Consider the following 15,845-nt stretch of genomic DNA (forward strand, 5'->3'; position numbering starts at 1 on the left):
ATTATACTTTTTTTACTCAAGTAAAAGTAAGGAAGTTTTGGCTCTGACATGTACTTAAGTAAAAAGTAGTTATAACTACTACCGGTTTTAGTGTCACGCTGGTAACTGAACCTCACATTATATTAATATTAGGGCTGTCAATTAAATTAAATATTTAATCGCAACTTAATCGCACATTTCTATCTAAATGTACCATATATTAATACTTCCTGTTTTTAATACTTTAAGCAACATAGACATGTAGAAATATGGATGCAACATTGAGCATGAAGACAAAAAAATTATTGTAAATGTTTTAAAGTAATATTGGTGGTTTAAAATAAATCATCAGGACACCAAACGGAACCTTTGCTATGTTTCCACACGGACAGTTAATGTGGTGATACCGGAGAAACCACCTCTTCAAGTCAAGTCAAGAAGCTTTTATCATAATCATACCGATTTATGGTATGGTTTTATGGGATTTGTGGTATAAATAATACTGATTTATGTAATTATACTTATTACATAATTCAGAGACTATTTTTGGTTTATGTAAACGACATTTTGAGGTTTCTATACATATATTTATTATGTCTGTGAGGCAAATATTCACTGAGATTCAGGTTGTTTTATTTGTGTTTGTGAAGAGAGATGACATGGCAGAGGGCGCCCCCTGTCTGTTTACTTTATTTTTACAAAAACTTTGTTATAAGTGTATACAAATAAAAATAGACATTTTACAGATTTGAATGATGTATTGTTTTTATCTGTATGATTAATAAATACAGTAATTTAAGTTTGTTTCGCCATTATGAGGGAAAACCCCACAAAACGCCACCCAGAGGGTTAATTGTGTGAATCATGGCGGATTTGGTGTTTGATTTGAGACTTGGCGCAGAAATAAAACAAAAGTTTACTGATTAAAAATATTTTCCGGTGAAGTTTATTTATTTATTTTATATTTAAGTAAAGAAAGGACGTCATGAATAAATGTGTGTTTTGCTGAAGGTTTTAATTTTGCCTCTTTTATATTTAGTTATGTATTTATATATTTTTTTAAATGGTAAAAACAAAAATGTGCGCTGAATTGATAGCGCGTTAATAAAATTTAGTGCCGTTTAAAAGAATTAGAATTTTGACTGTCATATATATATATTAATACAAAACGAATAAATATTTTTGTTACTTAATAAATGTGTCCAGGCTGAACATCCACATATAGAACACAAGCAGAGAAAAGATGTTGTCGTTGTTGATGATGATGATGATGATGATGATGATCAGGAATGTCTCTGTTCTCGTCCACATTAGCTTTACTTCTTGTTGCTTTCTGCCTGCTTATTCTTAGCTTCGTAAACTAGTCTACATCTGTGATGAGTGAGAGACAGGACATAATACACCAGTGGATTGAAAAATCAGTTGATGGGCTGAAATCTGCGCGCAGTGAAAATAAAAAGAAATATTGACATTTCACCAAATCAATGGATTAAAACTAAAATAATGAGCCGGTTTTGAAAATGTAAAAAGTAGAAAGTACAGATATTTGTGTAAAAATGTAATGAGTAAAAGTAAAAAGTTGTCTGAAAAATAAATAGTTCTACTTAAGTACAGTAACGAAGTATTTGTACTTCGTTACTTTCCACCTCTGGATGTCAGGGCTTGAACCCCAAACAAGTATTTCAAAAAAGACAAAGAAATAAAGCAATCTTTTCAACAGGTCTCTTTAATTGACAAATAGATTTACAGTTTAATGTCACAAAGACGTCCAACTATTAGATTTAAAAAAAGAAATAAATAATTTACTTTTGAGACGTCAGGGCTTGAACCCCTAACCTTGAAGGGACCTGCTGATTGATAAACCGATGCTTTGCCCACTGAGCTACCAGTTCCCACTAATGAACCAACATGGCTTCTTTACCATACATCAACACCATGTAATTCTGTCTGGATTGCGGCTTATTGGAACCAACTTCACCACAACAAGTTATAAGTAACCAATTCCAGTATGACTTGAGTAAAATGTAGAGTATGTGACTTTAACTGTTCAAATCACATACTCTACATTTTATTTTAGTCGTTAAGACTTATAACTTGTAATGGAGTAAGTTTTGCAGCAAGATATCAAATGCTGTTCAACTCCCTGCCAAATTGGCCACAGTTAAGGTTAAAGGACATGCCGCAGGTTATTCAGAGGAAATTCAGGGAAACATGTTAACGGATAAAGTAGCTAAAGAAGCAGCAAAAACAACCGGTAAATTTGGACATAATACATACAAACCCTGAGATCTTGATGATGACACATATCTCCAATATACCAGATATTAACCTAAAACACTTCAGAGTCAGCCTACTGAGGAGGACATAAGGTATTGGGCTTCTAAACAATGTAAATCAGATTCTAATTAGCAGGTCCTGATACAAAGTCTAAAGCCTACCAAGGTCTGTGAGCCGAAGTATCTGGGTCCAGCGACTGTTCTAGCTGTAACCAGGACTGGAGTTCTGACTTATTATCAGCCCCAGTGGATACACACAAGCAGGATCAAAACAGCACCCCCTTAATCTGTGCACTAATTGGTCTAATGGCCTAAGAAGCCTACCTAAGTAAGTACTTGGGGCTGAAACAGTTGAAAGCCCATGGAAAGATCCTTTCTTTATAGTAGAAAGGGGTCTACCTCTGGGGTGAAGATCTACTGTAACTCACTTGACTGTTTTGTTTAGCTCACCCTGATACCTGCTCTAGGTCTAAATTCTATAACTATATGTGCATAGTTGTAATTACACTCCAAATGTTCCTTATTCTATTTAAACACATAATTTAGAGAGGGAAAACTGTTATGTATATACCTGATAATACTGCTTATAGACATATTGAACAAGCACTGAGAAGCATTATCCTCATGATGTCTTGGAGAACGTGGAAAAAACGCTGAACAAAGTTATTTTAAAAAGATTAAGAATTTATTTACGAGTGTTGAACACTACTTTGTTTTAGGATTGATTGTTATATTGTATGTTGATTGTTGGGATTGTACTTTGTATGTTGCCTTGTTTGATGATGATGGTAAGGCAGGCCATAAAGTTCTTGATTGGAGTGTTAGTGATGAAGGATTATATGCACGTTAAATCGGTTGTTTTTTTGTTTTGTCTTTTCATTTGCAGTTTATATCACCAATCCTGTTCCAAGGAAAAACATCCTATGTCATGGTGTGAGATGCTGAATCATAAATAATTGAAAGTGGCCATTGTTCGTGTTAAGATGGTTCTCACACCAGTTTTCTAAAAACATCCATTTACATTTGAGCCATTTAACAGACCTTCGTTGTCTGGTCAGTGTCTATAGGATCTTTAAGATGTGAGTAAGGTATACAGGAAGTCTTTATCTGGGCTCACACTTCTCCGGCTATTATGTTTTCTTACCCAACAGGACACACCTTTAGGTTAGGTTCTTTCCAGTGTGTATATAAACTTATCTGTTATCTGCATTAAACTGAAGAAGAACATATGCGCCAATCTGTGTGCTGTGTGATTCTTCCCTGATCAGAAAAGGCACCACGGGCATCGTAGATCGCATGGAAAACCTCTCCAAGAATTAAGTTTTGTTTGGGCATGATAAAAATCTATCACCTGCTTAAAAGATTGCTTAAATACTTTTTCTTTTGTTAAAGACTTGTTTGGCCTACGTTCAATATGAGTAAAATACTCAAGTACTGTTTAACAGACCACACACACACACACACACACACACACACACACACACACACACACACACACACACACACACACACTTCTTTCTTGCATTTGCATCATAACTTTCTACATTTGTAACTTTTGTCATTGTTCTTTTTCTCTCTCTAGTTTTCCTTATGTCCCTATTATGTCATAGGCTCCATGAAGGATCACACAGTAGGAATTTCATTGTATAGTGCAACAGACTGGTCATGTATATATATGACAATAAATACTAGAATCTTGTCTCTTGAATACAGGTGTGATGGAAATATACATGGAGTGCCATTTATATTGTCCCAATAGTAACACTTGTACCAGAAATGTCTTTAAGAACCTTGACGAGGAACACCATTGTATATAAGGAACATATGAAACACAAAGATCACCAGTCCTTTGCATGCATACTGACATGTTTTATTTAAAAAAAAAAAAGAGTTTCGTGGAGGATTTTCTGAAAATAAGGTTAATTTATGCTTTAGTGTTCATTTCCCCTTATGTATGGAGACTCTTGGGACACACAGTCTAGTATATAGAGTATACATTTTAAAATAGATATAAAAAGTACAAAGAAAAGATTTCCTGGATTACTCCAAAATGCCTTTTGCCAAATAGAAAAATAATGGACCTTTGGGTTTGCATGATCCATTAAGCTTGAAAACTGATGTTAACTGTTAATGGGAAACATAAGACCTCGTCTCCCATCAGTGTCTTGTGGTTCAGTAGGGATAGAGAATAGAGGATTTAATATAGAATATAGATTTGTACAATAAATATATATAAATGTTTCACAGGCTTTAGGTATCTCACGTGCTTTTTGGGTATGCAGTATAAACATATACCATGTATTCAGTCCTGTCTGTTTCAGTCATCCTTTTTTTCTGGAGGAAAAAAAAAAACTTAGCTCTTTCAGTCTACCGTACCATTAGGATTAAACGCGACCGTCCATTAGGAACCATCGGGAACCATTAAATACCATTAGTGCACCATTACAGACCATCAGTATAACATTACAGGACATTGAGGAGACAGGTTTTAGTCCCAGTACGCTGTAAAGACTTGAAACAGTGTGTGCAGGGTGGTGGTGTTGGATGGGATGTATGTTAGGGTGGTGTGTATAATGGGAGAGAGCACAGTGAGACGGATGGAGGAAGACTGGGAGACACACGGCAGCGGCTTGGACGCGCTGATGATCGGCTACTACACTATTTAAGGTCGCGTGTATCAAACGGAAGATCTGCTTTATTACACTTTAAGATGTCGCGACGGAAGCAGACAAAGCCGAGTCCTCTGGAAGGTAAGCTAGAAGACCTACAGCTTCGCGCACGCTTTGAACGCCGAACGGAGACTAATAGAACGGGATAAGTAAAGGGGAAATAGTCCCTGTAACACTGCCCAACTTCCGTCCGTCCTTCCGTCCGTCCGCCCAGTACCGGGAGTCAGAGCGGTGCGCGTGCACGTTAGAAATCGTTTCTATTGTTTTCTCAACGCAAAAGTTTGAGTTACAGCTTGATAGGAAAAGGCAAACTGACTGCCAGTGTTTGCTGGGTTGAAGTGCAAATTCAGTTCCCTTGACTTTTACTTTATATATGTACATTAAATCATTATACAGGCCTGCAATGTTACATTAAAAGACGCACCTATTGGGTTTGGAGCTTGTGGACATGACAGATGAAGTGCTGAGTTGTGCATTTATTCAAATATGCATTGTCTAAATGCAAACTATTGCATGCATAAGTTAAAGAATATAATCCTTCATTCATTTATTCAACATTAGTTACTGATTCATGGTGGACAGGGTTGTGGTGGATCCAGAGCCTATCTTGAAAATACTGGGCATGAGGCTGAAATGCCTGCTGGATGAGACCCAGGAGAACATACACACATTTAGGGGCAGTCTAGAATAATCAGTACAGTTGTGATGGTTTTGGAAGGCTGGAGGAAACATGGAGAACATGGCAAACATCTGTGTGGATGAACAACATTTACAGGTGAATAATGGGTTCTCTGGTTTTTGCCAGCTTCCAGTCGAACTCAGGATCAATCCTGGGAGCACAGAGCTATCAGATGGCAGGAGTACCTGCATGTTAGAAGCTTGTCTTCACAATAGCAGGACATAATTTGGATGAGGGTGGGTTCATTTTTGGGTCTGGTTCCTTCTTTCAAGTTTCTTTCTAATATGTACACATATCTCAAGTTGCATTGTTACAATGGTCACTGTTAAAATCTCTCTCTCTCTCTCTCTCTCTCTCTCTCTCTCTCTCTCTCTCTCTATATATATATATATATATATATATATATATATGCAAAAGGAACTTTTTTTTATTTGACCCCCAATGCAAGTACATAGATTTCCAAAAGGTTGTCATGTGCACAGTGTACACTAATCCATGAAATTCTTTCTTGCACATTGTCACACATCAGCATCACAACAATAGATACAAACCTACATTATCTACATAATTGCACAGTGAAGAATGGAAATTGCTTATTGAGTCGAGAGTGCCTCAGTATTACATTAATTGCACACTTGCAGAGTTCTAGATTGCATTTGGTGTTGGATGGTATCAGTTGATTGAAGGGTTTTAAGTGGCGTGTGTGTACAGAATTTGGCTAGAGTTTGTTCCGAAGAAAATGCTACCTGATACCAGAAATGCAGCAAACCTGACATTTAAAACTAAAAGTACATTACACATGTAAATTATTATGCAATATTATGTAGTTGAGGTAGGTGTCTGTATACACCACATTTTTATGTAGAAAGGTTTTTCATCTCATATATACAGTGAGGAAAATAAGTATTTGAACACACTGCTATTTTGCAAGTTCTCCCACTTAGAAATCATGGAGGGGTCTGAAATTGTCAACGTAGGTGCATGTCCACTGTGAGAGACATAATCTAAAAAAAAAAAATCCAGAAATCACAATGTATGATTTTTTTAACTATTTATTTGTATGATACAGCTGCAAATAAGTATTTGAACACCTGAGAAAGTCAATGTTAATATTTGGTACAGTAGCCTTTGTTTGCAATTACAGAGGTCAAACGTTTCCTGTAGTTTTTACCAGGTTTGCACACACTGCAGGAGGGATTTTGGCCTCCTCCACACAGATCTTCTCTAGATCAGTCAGGTTTCTGGCCTGTCGCTGAGAAACACAGAGTTTGAGCTCCTCAAAGATTCTCTATTGGGTTTAGGTCTGGAGACTGGCTAGGCCATGCCAGAACCTTGATATGCTTCTTACAGAGCCACTCCTTGGTTATCCTGGCTGTGTGCTTGGTCATTGTCATGTTGGAAGACCCAGCCTCGACCCATCTTCAATGCTCTAACTGAGGGAAGGAGGTTGTTCCCCAAAATCTCGCAATACATGGCCCCGGTCATCCTCTCCTTAATACAGTGCAGTCACCCTGTCCCATGTGCAGAAAAACACCCCCAAAGCATGATGCTACCACCCCCATGCTTCACAGTAGGGATGGTGTTCTTGGGATGGTACTCATCATTCTTCTTCCTCCAAACACGTTTAGTGGAATTATGACCCAAAAGTTCTATTTTGGTCTCATCTGACCACATGACTTTCTCCCATGACTCCTCTGGATCATCCAAATGGTCATTGGCAAACTTAAGACGTGCCTGGACATGTGCTGGTTTAAGCAGGGGAACCTTCCGTGCCATGCATGATTTCAAACCATGACGTCTTAGTGTATTACCAACAGTAACCTTGGAAGCGGTGGTCCCAGCTCTTTTCAGGTCATTGACCAGCTCCTCCTGTGTAGTTCTGGGCTGATTTCTCACCTTCCTTAGGATCATTGAGACCCCACGGTGAGATCTTGCATGGAGCCCCAGTCCGAGGGAGATTGACAGTCATGTTTAGCTTCTTCCATTTTCTAATGATTGCTCCAACAGTGGACCTTTTTCACCAAGCTGCTTGGCAATTTCCCGTAGCCCTTTCCAGCCTTGTGGGTGTACAATTTTGTCTCTAGTGTCTTTGGACAGCTCTTTGGTCTTAGCCATGTTAGTAGTTGGATTCTTACTGATTGTATGGGGTGGACAGGTGTCTTTATGCAGCTAACGACCTCAAACAGGTGCATCTAATTTAGGATAATAAATGTAGTGGAGGTGGACATTTTAAAGGCAGACTAACAGGTCTTTGAGGGTCAGAATTTAGCTGATAGACAGGTGTTCAAATACTTATTTGCAGCTGTATCATACAAATAAATTGGGAGAACTTGCATACTTATTTTCCTCACTGTGTGTATATATATATATATATATATATATATATATATATATATATATATATATATATATATATATATAGTTATTACACCAGGACTGACATTACATGTCAGTGATGTATTTCTTTAATATGCTGTTTGTCTGATTGCTGTTGTAACGTCATTATAATAGCACATCAAATGGACCATGCATTAGAAAGCAGAAAAACCTCTAATGGTCTCCATCTCCATTAAGGTTTTTCGATCATGATGTCCGCTAATGGTTCTTACTGACATCCATTAGATTGCTGCCATTAGGATATTGTTCCACAGTTTCCTGATGGTGGTTTCACAATTTTTTTTTTTTTACGCACTATGCGCCTCAGCACAGCGACCCTGCTCTGTGACTTTACATGGTCTTCCACTTCATGGCTCAGTTGCTGCTGTTTCTGAACGCTTTTACTTTCTAATAATAACACTTAGAAATAATAATAATAATACCATTCCAGTTGACCTTGGAATATCTAGAAGGGATGAGATTTTAAGTGACTGCAAATATGACATTCTATCTCAGTATAATGCTTAAATTTACTGAGCTGTTCAGAACAAATCATTATTTTCACAGTAAATGCATGGCTAGGTGCTTTTATTTATACACAGGTAAACAACTGATTGAAACACTTGAATTCAATAATTAAGCAGTGTGTCCCAATACTTTTGTTCGTATAGTGTATTTTTAAACCATTTTTGGTTGTTTGCTAGGATTCAGCTACAGCAACATGTTGTGTTATGACGAGTGTTTTTTGTGTGAACAAGATTATTTCTTTTTTCTAAACCATCCCCTTTGAAATTGTTTGTATTTAAGATCATGAAATGGACTTTGAGATTTCTAGAATTCCAGCTCCTTACGTGGAAAACGAGGAGGAAGAAAGATTGCTGCAGGATGACTGCGATTATCAAAGTGAAACCTCAGAGGTAATACTTTTGGACAATCATAATTGGCATCATTCATTATGCATGTATTGCATTGTGAGTTTATGTCCATTTTGTATTGATTAACAGGAATTCATCCGTGAATTTGATCTATGAAATATAATACAATTGCTCATGATCAAATATAGCAGTATACGGCTCTTATTTTTTTTCTTGCCGTGTCGACAGAGAGAAAAAAGCACAGTGGAGTCACCGAAAATCTCTCTGCTGGATCTCATGAAGAAACAGATCACTGTCAAGAGACAGATGGATTTCTTGGACAGTGATGAGGAGTCTGTTGTGTCTTATAAACTGTACCAGGAACTTCAGGATAGCTACGTAATGCTGAAGAAACGTTCCAGGGAGAAGGATGTGATGATTGCAGAGAAGGATGCTGCAATTAGAAAGCTGAGCGAAAAGTGCAAAAGGATGACGGCGGAGCTGGACAAAATTAGACAATTAAATATTTGCCTTCAAGAACAACTCTTTTTAAAAGAAGAAGGTTTGAAAGTCATTTCCTGTTTCATCTTGATCACTTGTCCATCTGCTGTTGCATATATTTCGTTATCTAATCTTTTACGTGGTCACAGTTAGATCTAAGAATGTGTAAAGGTCATATATTTTTTTATTTTCACAGGAACACAGATACAACACACAATTTACACAGAAGACACAGAATCTTCATATGAGCACTATGACAATGTATTGATTCCTACAGTAAAGGAACTTAAAGAACCTCTGCCTGAGGATCTCATAGAGAGGGACTTCAGCAGGGTAAGTTGTAACACCAAATATTTTTATAGCTACACATCTGATTAAATTCTGACCTTAAGCGACACATGATTTTTAACATCCAATTCCACATTCCAAACATTCCAGTCCCCATTTGCTGTTATAATAACTTCCACTCTTCTGGGAAGATGCTCCACTAGACGAGATTTGTGCTCAATCATCCACAAAGGTGTTGGAAAAGACAGGTACTGATGCAGGTGAGGTGAGGAGGCCTGGAGTGCAGTCAGCATTCCAATTAATCCCAAAGGTGTTCAGTAGGGTTGAGGTCAGAACTCTATTGCAGGCCACTCAAGATCTTCTACTTCAAAATAAACCATATCTTCATGAAGCTGGCTTTTTCACAGAGGCATTGTCATGCTGGAACAGTTTGGGGTATTCTAGTTCAATTAAAGAGAAATTTAAATGCTATTGAGTCCAAAGACATTTAATACAATTATATGCCTTACATTTTGTGGAAACAGTTGGGAAGTCAGGTGTCCTGATTAAATTGTCCCTATAGTGTGTATCTGGATAAATCTGAAAACATATATTCTGCCTACATGTTACCCTTTTATCTACATAGATACTGCACTTTTGTCAAAAGCACTCTCACAACTGTTCTTACATTGTAATGTAAACTGAGAAAGTAGAGATATTTAAAAACTAATGGTGTAGTTAGTCATGTGATGCACTCGTGACCCATTCAACATGATGATGGATGATACCGCATTTTTTTCTAAGGAGACAATGTCCACTAACAATTGATTTGATTTAAAGAGATGGGAAGTAAATGAATACTTGACAGAAATTATGCAGGCCAAAGTTTCATCTGTTTTCGCACTTTATCAGGATGTGTGTTTACAGATGTTTCAGGTAGGAGAGCAATTTTTTGGAAAGCTTTTAAAAGCACACCTGTAGGTGGAAAGTGTTTTAAAATAAAAACGCAGCTGTCAGATCTCGATGGTTTATTGTGAACATGTCAAACCAGACAGTTGAAAAGTTGAAAGTTGAAACATTACCTCATCCTGATAAAAGTGGTACCAGATGCGGTCTTCGTCTTCTGCTTCAGCTGCTCTGAGCCAATCTGCCTCAAGGATCGATATGATATGCAGTCTTACCATGTTTGTAAAGAATACTTAGCCAATATATCATACCTTTTCTGTCAGCTCACCCCATTCTGTCCATTATTCTCTGAGTTGTATCATTAACAAGTCATTTCTACTCACAAAACCTTTGCTCACTTGCTATTAAAAAAATTAGCAATATTAAAAATGAGCTATATTAAAAAAATAATCTAAACAAATGATCAGCAGTTTTTGAAAAACAACAAATACATATATCTTCCCATATTATGGTTTTTGATATTAGCATTATCTAAAAATGTTGTGCTGATTTTGTAGCTGATTGTATAATTGCACGAATGAGCAGGTGTCCCTATTAAAATGGTCATTAGCAAATTGCTAACAAAATTGCATGTTTTTCCCAAGCCACACATATGTCTGATGGATTAAATAATCATATTACATAATTGTACAGTGATTGATGTAACTTTGTTACACATAATGTGCACTTTCTCTATTGTTTTTTGTTAAAGGTCGACTTAGGACATGGGGTCCTTTTGGACAGTCAAAAGTGGAAGGCCATCCAAAGAATGGATTCTCATTCAAAGTTTTGTAAATCATTGGCTGTAGCCATTTGGGGCCTTGAGACGCTGAAGGAGAGGAGCGTGACCGGATCCAAATCAAATGCCATCAAAGGGTCTGTGGCGAAGCCTCCATTATCACCAGAGAAAGTTGGTGTCATTAGAGGTAGTTCCTTACAGTTAATATTATATTATAGTTAATGTTTTTTTTTTTTTTTTGGTCTAAAATTAGTTTTCAGCTCTTAATAGAAACAAAGGGTTAAACCAAAATAATTTCATTTAAGTCCAATGATCATCACGAAAGAATAAAAAAAAACAATTACAATAGAATTCTCAGACCATCATGGACCTTATCACATAGCTATTTGTCCCTCAGCCCATTCCATCTCAAACAGTATAAAAAAACCAACCGTTGTTCAGTAAAAAAAAAAAGACTACTTATTTAAATACAAATTTTCCCATAAATTTAACCTCTTGTAACTGGTTGGTAGATGTTCCATAACAGGCCTCCACATCTGTTCAAACATTGCACCATCTCCCCTTACCACTACAGTTAGTAGCTCCATAGGCAATATTCAATTTGTCATCACCAGCATCTGAACATGGAGGTAGTAGCTCTGTGGTGTTAGATTTTGCTACTGCTGGGCCCTTGAGTAAGGTTCTTAACCCTAAACTGAGAACATAATGGAATTTGGAAAATGGCATGAATGTAAAAATGGCCAAACCACCAGAGGTTTTGAATAGCATGTAATTACTACGGAGGATAAATGTAATATTTGTATTCATATTCTTGAAATAGAGTGCCTAAAGGAGCGACTACAGCAGCGTGGCTATCAGAAGGAAGAAGTCGATGGGCAGCTGCGATTGGTTCGGCGTTTTCTCTCAGAGAAAATCTGCGACATCAAAAGGAAAGTCAGCACAACTATAGAGGTGGGATTTCTTTAGTGCTATATTGTGTTTCTCTTATAGATGCACTGATCAACACTTGAGACTGATCCTGTGCTTATGTCCTCATAGTAACTGAGCAGATTATTGGTGGTGGCCTGATTTAGCCTAATTGGGTCCTATGTTTCCAAACATGTTATAAAAAATCTCAGGGAAATAGGTTGAAAAATTAGATCCTTTAAGATTGAGAGTTTTTACATCTATACCGATATTTAGTTATAAGTATTTCAGTGCAATATATAAGATATTAGTGGATTCCCAGTTGCTCAAATTCTAATAAGAAGCCAGGCCTGATGTTCACCTGCGTTATTGTTACAGGGTACCAGCCCCTCCACTAGTTCACAAGGTGCACAGACCTGAAGGCTTTCTTCTACAGTGTGCCACAAGATCTACATCTACAAAAGACTGTGAATGACTGTAAAGTGGGAAAGAACTTTCCACCCACTTATGGAACAGTCTGTACACTCCAGCGTTATCAAATGTGAACCGCAACGCTGATGAATTGTCAAGTTTGATTGGTCATCAGATGTTAATGAATTTTTATATAACCACAGCTCTGACAATAGTGTCATCTGTATTTCAGACCATAGGTTTATATTCATTTGGTTATTTAAATGTGCTACAGTTTCTGTAGTTTAATAAAAAAAAGTAAAGGAAATGAAGGACACTTCACAATAATCTACAGATATTAATATAAAATGTTGCATAGCAAAGAAACATTTCCATAATTAAATAATTGTTGATGGTGGAGGTTTTTGTATGGAAATGCTTATTCAATATCTATTGAAGGAATTTGGGTGACTGTTTTGTAATGGTCAGTTTCTGCTATAAAACAGAGAACGTACATTTATTTGGTTTCTTAGTAACTTCAAAGAGGAATTTAAGAAAGACTGGTGAGTGAACTGGTTTATAGCTGCTATAATGAATTGATAACCAGAAATTTGTCTTGACTATTCTAAAATCTTAAACAAAATAAGGTATGAAAGGTATAAAGGGGTAATTATTACTAAACTGTAAGCTTTTGGCAAATTACTGTGGTATTAGAGAAATAAAACACTTTTTGACAGGCTCTTACTGGAAAAAAGTCAATTTAGGAGCGCCAACATGATTACTTTACACCAGGGGTTTTCAACTGGTTCTGTGCCAGGGACCACCATTCTGACTAACAAGTAATCCACGGCCCACTATTGTGTGTGTGTGTGTTGGGGGGTACTCCTTACCTGTTAGTGGGATTTCTGGGTGTGGTGACTTTACACACAGTCTGTCTATTCGTGGTAATATAGTGGTACACATTGACAGCCTTATATCATTCTCTGGTTCTAGCCTTGCCCTGTACTTGTTCTTTAGATATGCCAGTGTGGAAAGAACGCTCTCACAAAGGTATGTAGTTGGAAAGGGTAAAAGACACCTCAATGCTTTTACTGTAAGCTCTGGAAATTCTGTCTGGCAACTTATCCAGAACTTCATAAGGGGTTGTGTATCATACATATGCCTCCTGACAAGAGTCTGCGGACCACATGCAATGCCGCCGCGGACCACCGGTTGAAAACCCCTGCTTTACACAACTACACAAACTGTGTTGTTTTATTCCTTATTTGTAGTTTTATTGCTATTTTTATGTAAACCCAGTTTTGTCTACATATTGTGCTATGTAATGGTGTTCCTGTTTTTTTTTTTTTTTTTAATTATTATCTTTTTGAATCTACCTACCTACTTTGTAATCCAGAATAGTATATTTTACCACATTTTAGACAAGATGATTTAATTAGGTTCACAAGTCAGAAGCTTTTGAATTTGGTAGCATTCATAATTTATAAAGATTAATTTGATCAAATATAATGTCACAACATGCAACGGAAATCTAAGCTTACTGTCATTATTTCATTTTCTCAAATATAGACAGGCAACCTTGAAACAAAGTCTGCTATGAAGGGTGACGCTATATACCCAAGTGCTGATCAGCAATGAATCTGAATCAGGAGCAAGTGACTAATGATCATGTAGGGGCTAATGAGAGATGCAATCCTGTGGCTTTTGGCATAATCGATGACCAGCCAATGTTTCAGTGTTGAAATCAGAAGATGTATATTGCATACAAACACCCAAAGAAGCCAATAAACAATAACAGAAAAACAAATACACTAGTAAAATGTTTAGTGTAAAATCTCTCTCATCTAAAGCTAATGAAGACAAAATTGAAATAAAAGTGAATGAAAGAATTCTGGAGGTGGGATGAAAAATAGTTTAACAGATTTCATATTCATCGAATGCTCAGTGTAGTAGAAAAGTTTCTGGAGTGTGGACTTAAGCTGTCTCACTTCTCTACACATGAAATATCTGCATGTTTTTATCCAGAGGTGGGAAGTAATGAAGTACAAATTCTTCGTTACTGTACTTAAGTAGATTTTTTAGGTATCACTACTTTACTCCACTATTTATTTTTCAGACAACTTTTTACTTTTACTCATTACATTTTTACACAAATATCTGTACTTTTTACATTTTCAAAACAGACTCGTTACTTTAGTTTTAATCCATTGATTTGGTGAAATATTTTTTTATTTTCACTGCGCGCCGATTTCAGCCGAACAACCGATTTCCTGTTACTGCGCGTTCAATCCACTGGTGTATAAAGTCCTGACTCTCACTCACCACAGAAGGCAGTAAGAAGTTTGGGGTTAATGTGGATGAGACAGAGGGAGTCAGTGATGAGAACATGACTGAGAACAGACACATTACTGATCATCATCATCTTTTCTCTGCTTGTGTTCTATATGTGGATCTTCAGCCTGCACACATTCATTAGGTAACAACATTTTTAATTAATTTTGTATTAATATTTATACATACATATATATATATATGGCTGTCAAAATTAAAATTATTTTAAACGGCACGAAATTTTTTCCTTTCTTTATTTAGATATAAAATAAATTAATTAACTCCAGATAAAAATATTTTTAATCAGTAAACTTTTGTTTTATTTATGAATCTCAAATCAAACACCAAAATCCGCCATGATTCTCACAATTTACCCTCTGGGTGGCGTTTTGTGGGTTTTTCCCTCATAATGGCAACACAAACTTAAATTACTGTCTTTATTGATTGTACAGATAAAACAATACATCATTTAAATCTGTAAAATGTCTATAATTATATATATATATATATATATATAAGCTTCCTGACTTGACTTGAAGAGGTGCATTTTCTCCGGTATCACCTCATTAACTGTCCGTGTGGAAACATAGCAAAGGCTCTAAATGATGTCCACACGTCTCTGCACTGATATAGCCTTTATATTTAATCACTGTACATATGCTTACATATATATCACATGCTGTAAATATGATACATGTTTAACACCTCCAAGCTGCCAGTTTTGGGCACCTGAGCAAACCCTTAACTCACTACTGCTCATTTAGTAAATGAGATCATTAAGAGTCGCTCGGGATAAACACTTCCAACAGGAAGTGGGTATATCTCGCTATCTTTGTCTCTCTATTTTCTCTATCTAATTGTCTCTGTGTCTCTTTTAGTAAATGTCTCACTGTATATGTCTCTCTCTTACTGTCTCTCTATTTGTTTCTCACT

At 36.6% G+C, this 15,845-nt stretch overlaps 1 protein-coding gene across 1 annotated transcript; it reads left to right on the plus strand.

The window, feature by feature from the left end:
* The first annotated feature begins 4,765 nt into the window (after positions 1 to 4,765).
* On the plus strand, positions 4,766 to 14,111 carry LOC124377152 (BEN domain-containing protein 5-like). The gene is made up of 7 exons (XM_046836511.1): positions 4,766 to 5,005; positions 8,787 to 8,896; positions 9,083 to 9,395; positions 9,531 to 9,667; positions 11,259 to 11,472; positions 12,106 to 12,236; positions 12,570 to 14,111. The coding sequence occupies exons 1-7, from the start codon at positions 4,966 to 4,968 to the stop codon at positions 12,609 to 12,611; spliced, it is 987 nt and encodes a 328-aa protein (XP_046692467.1). The 5' UTR covers positions 4,766 to 4,965; the 3' UTR covers positions 12,612 to 14,111.
* Positions 14,112 to 15,845: the final 1,734 nt, after the last annotated feature.

This window comes from Silurus meridionalis, chromosome 23 (assembly GCF_014805685.1).
Source record: "Silurus meridionalis isolate SWU-2019-XX chromosome 23, ASM1480568v1, whole genome shotgun sequence".
NCBI classification, from domain to species: domain Eukaryota; kingdom Metazoa; phylum Chordata; class Actinopteri; order Siluriformes; family Siluridae; genus Silurus; species Silurus meridionalis.

Bases quoted from the DNA above. Each gene is read 5' to 3' on its own strand.
- LOC124377152 (XM_046836511.1), top strand. From the start codon at position 4,966: ATGTCGCGACGGAAGCAGACAAAGCCGAGTCCTCTGGAAG. The intron at 9,396-9,530 runs GTTTGAAAGTCA...TTATTTTCACAG, and splicing joins ACTCTTTTTAAAAGAAGAAG to GAACACAGATACAACACACA. The intron at 9,668-11,258 runs GTAAGTTGTAAC...TTTTTGTTAAAG, and splicing joins TAGAGAGGGACTTCAGCAGG to GTCGACTTAGGACATGGGGT.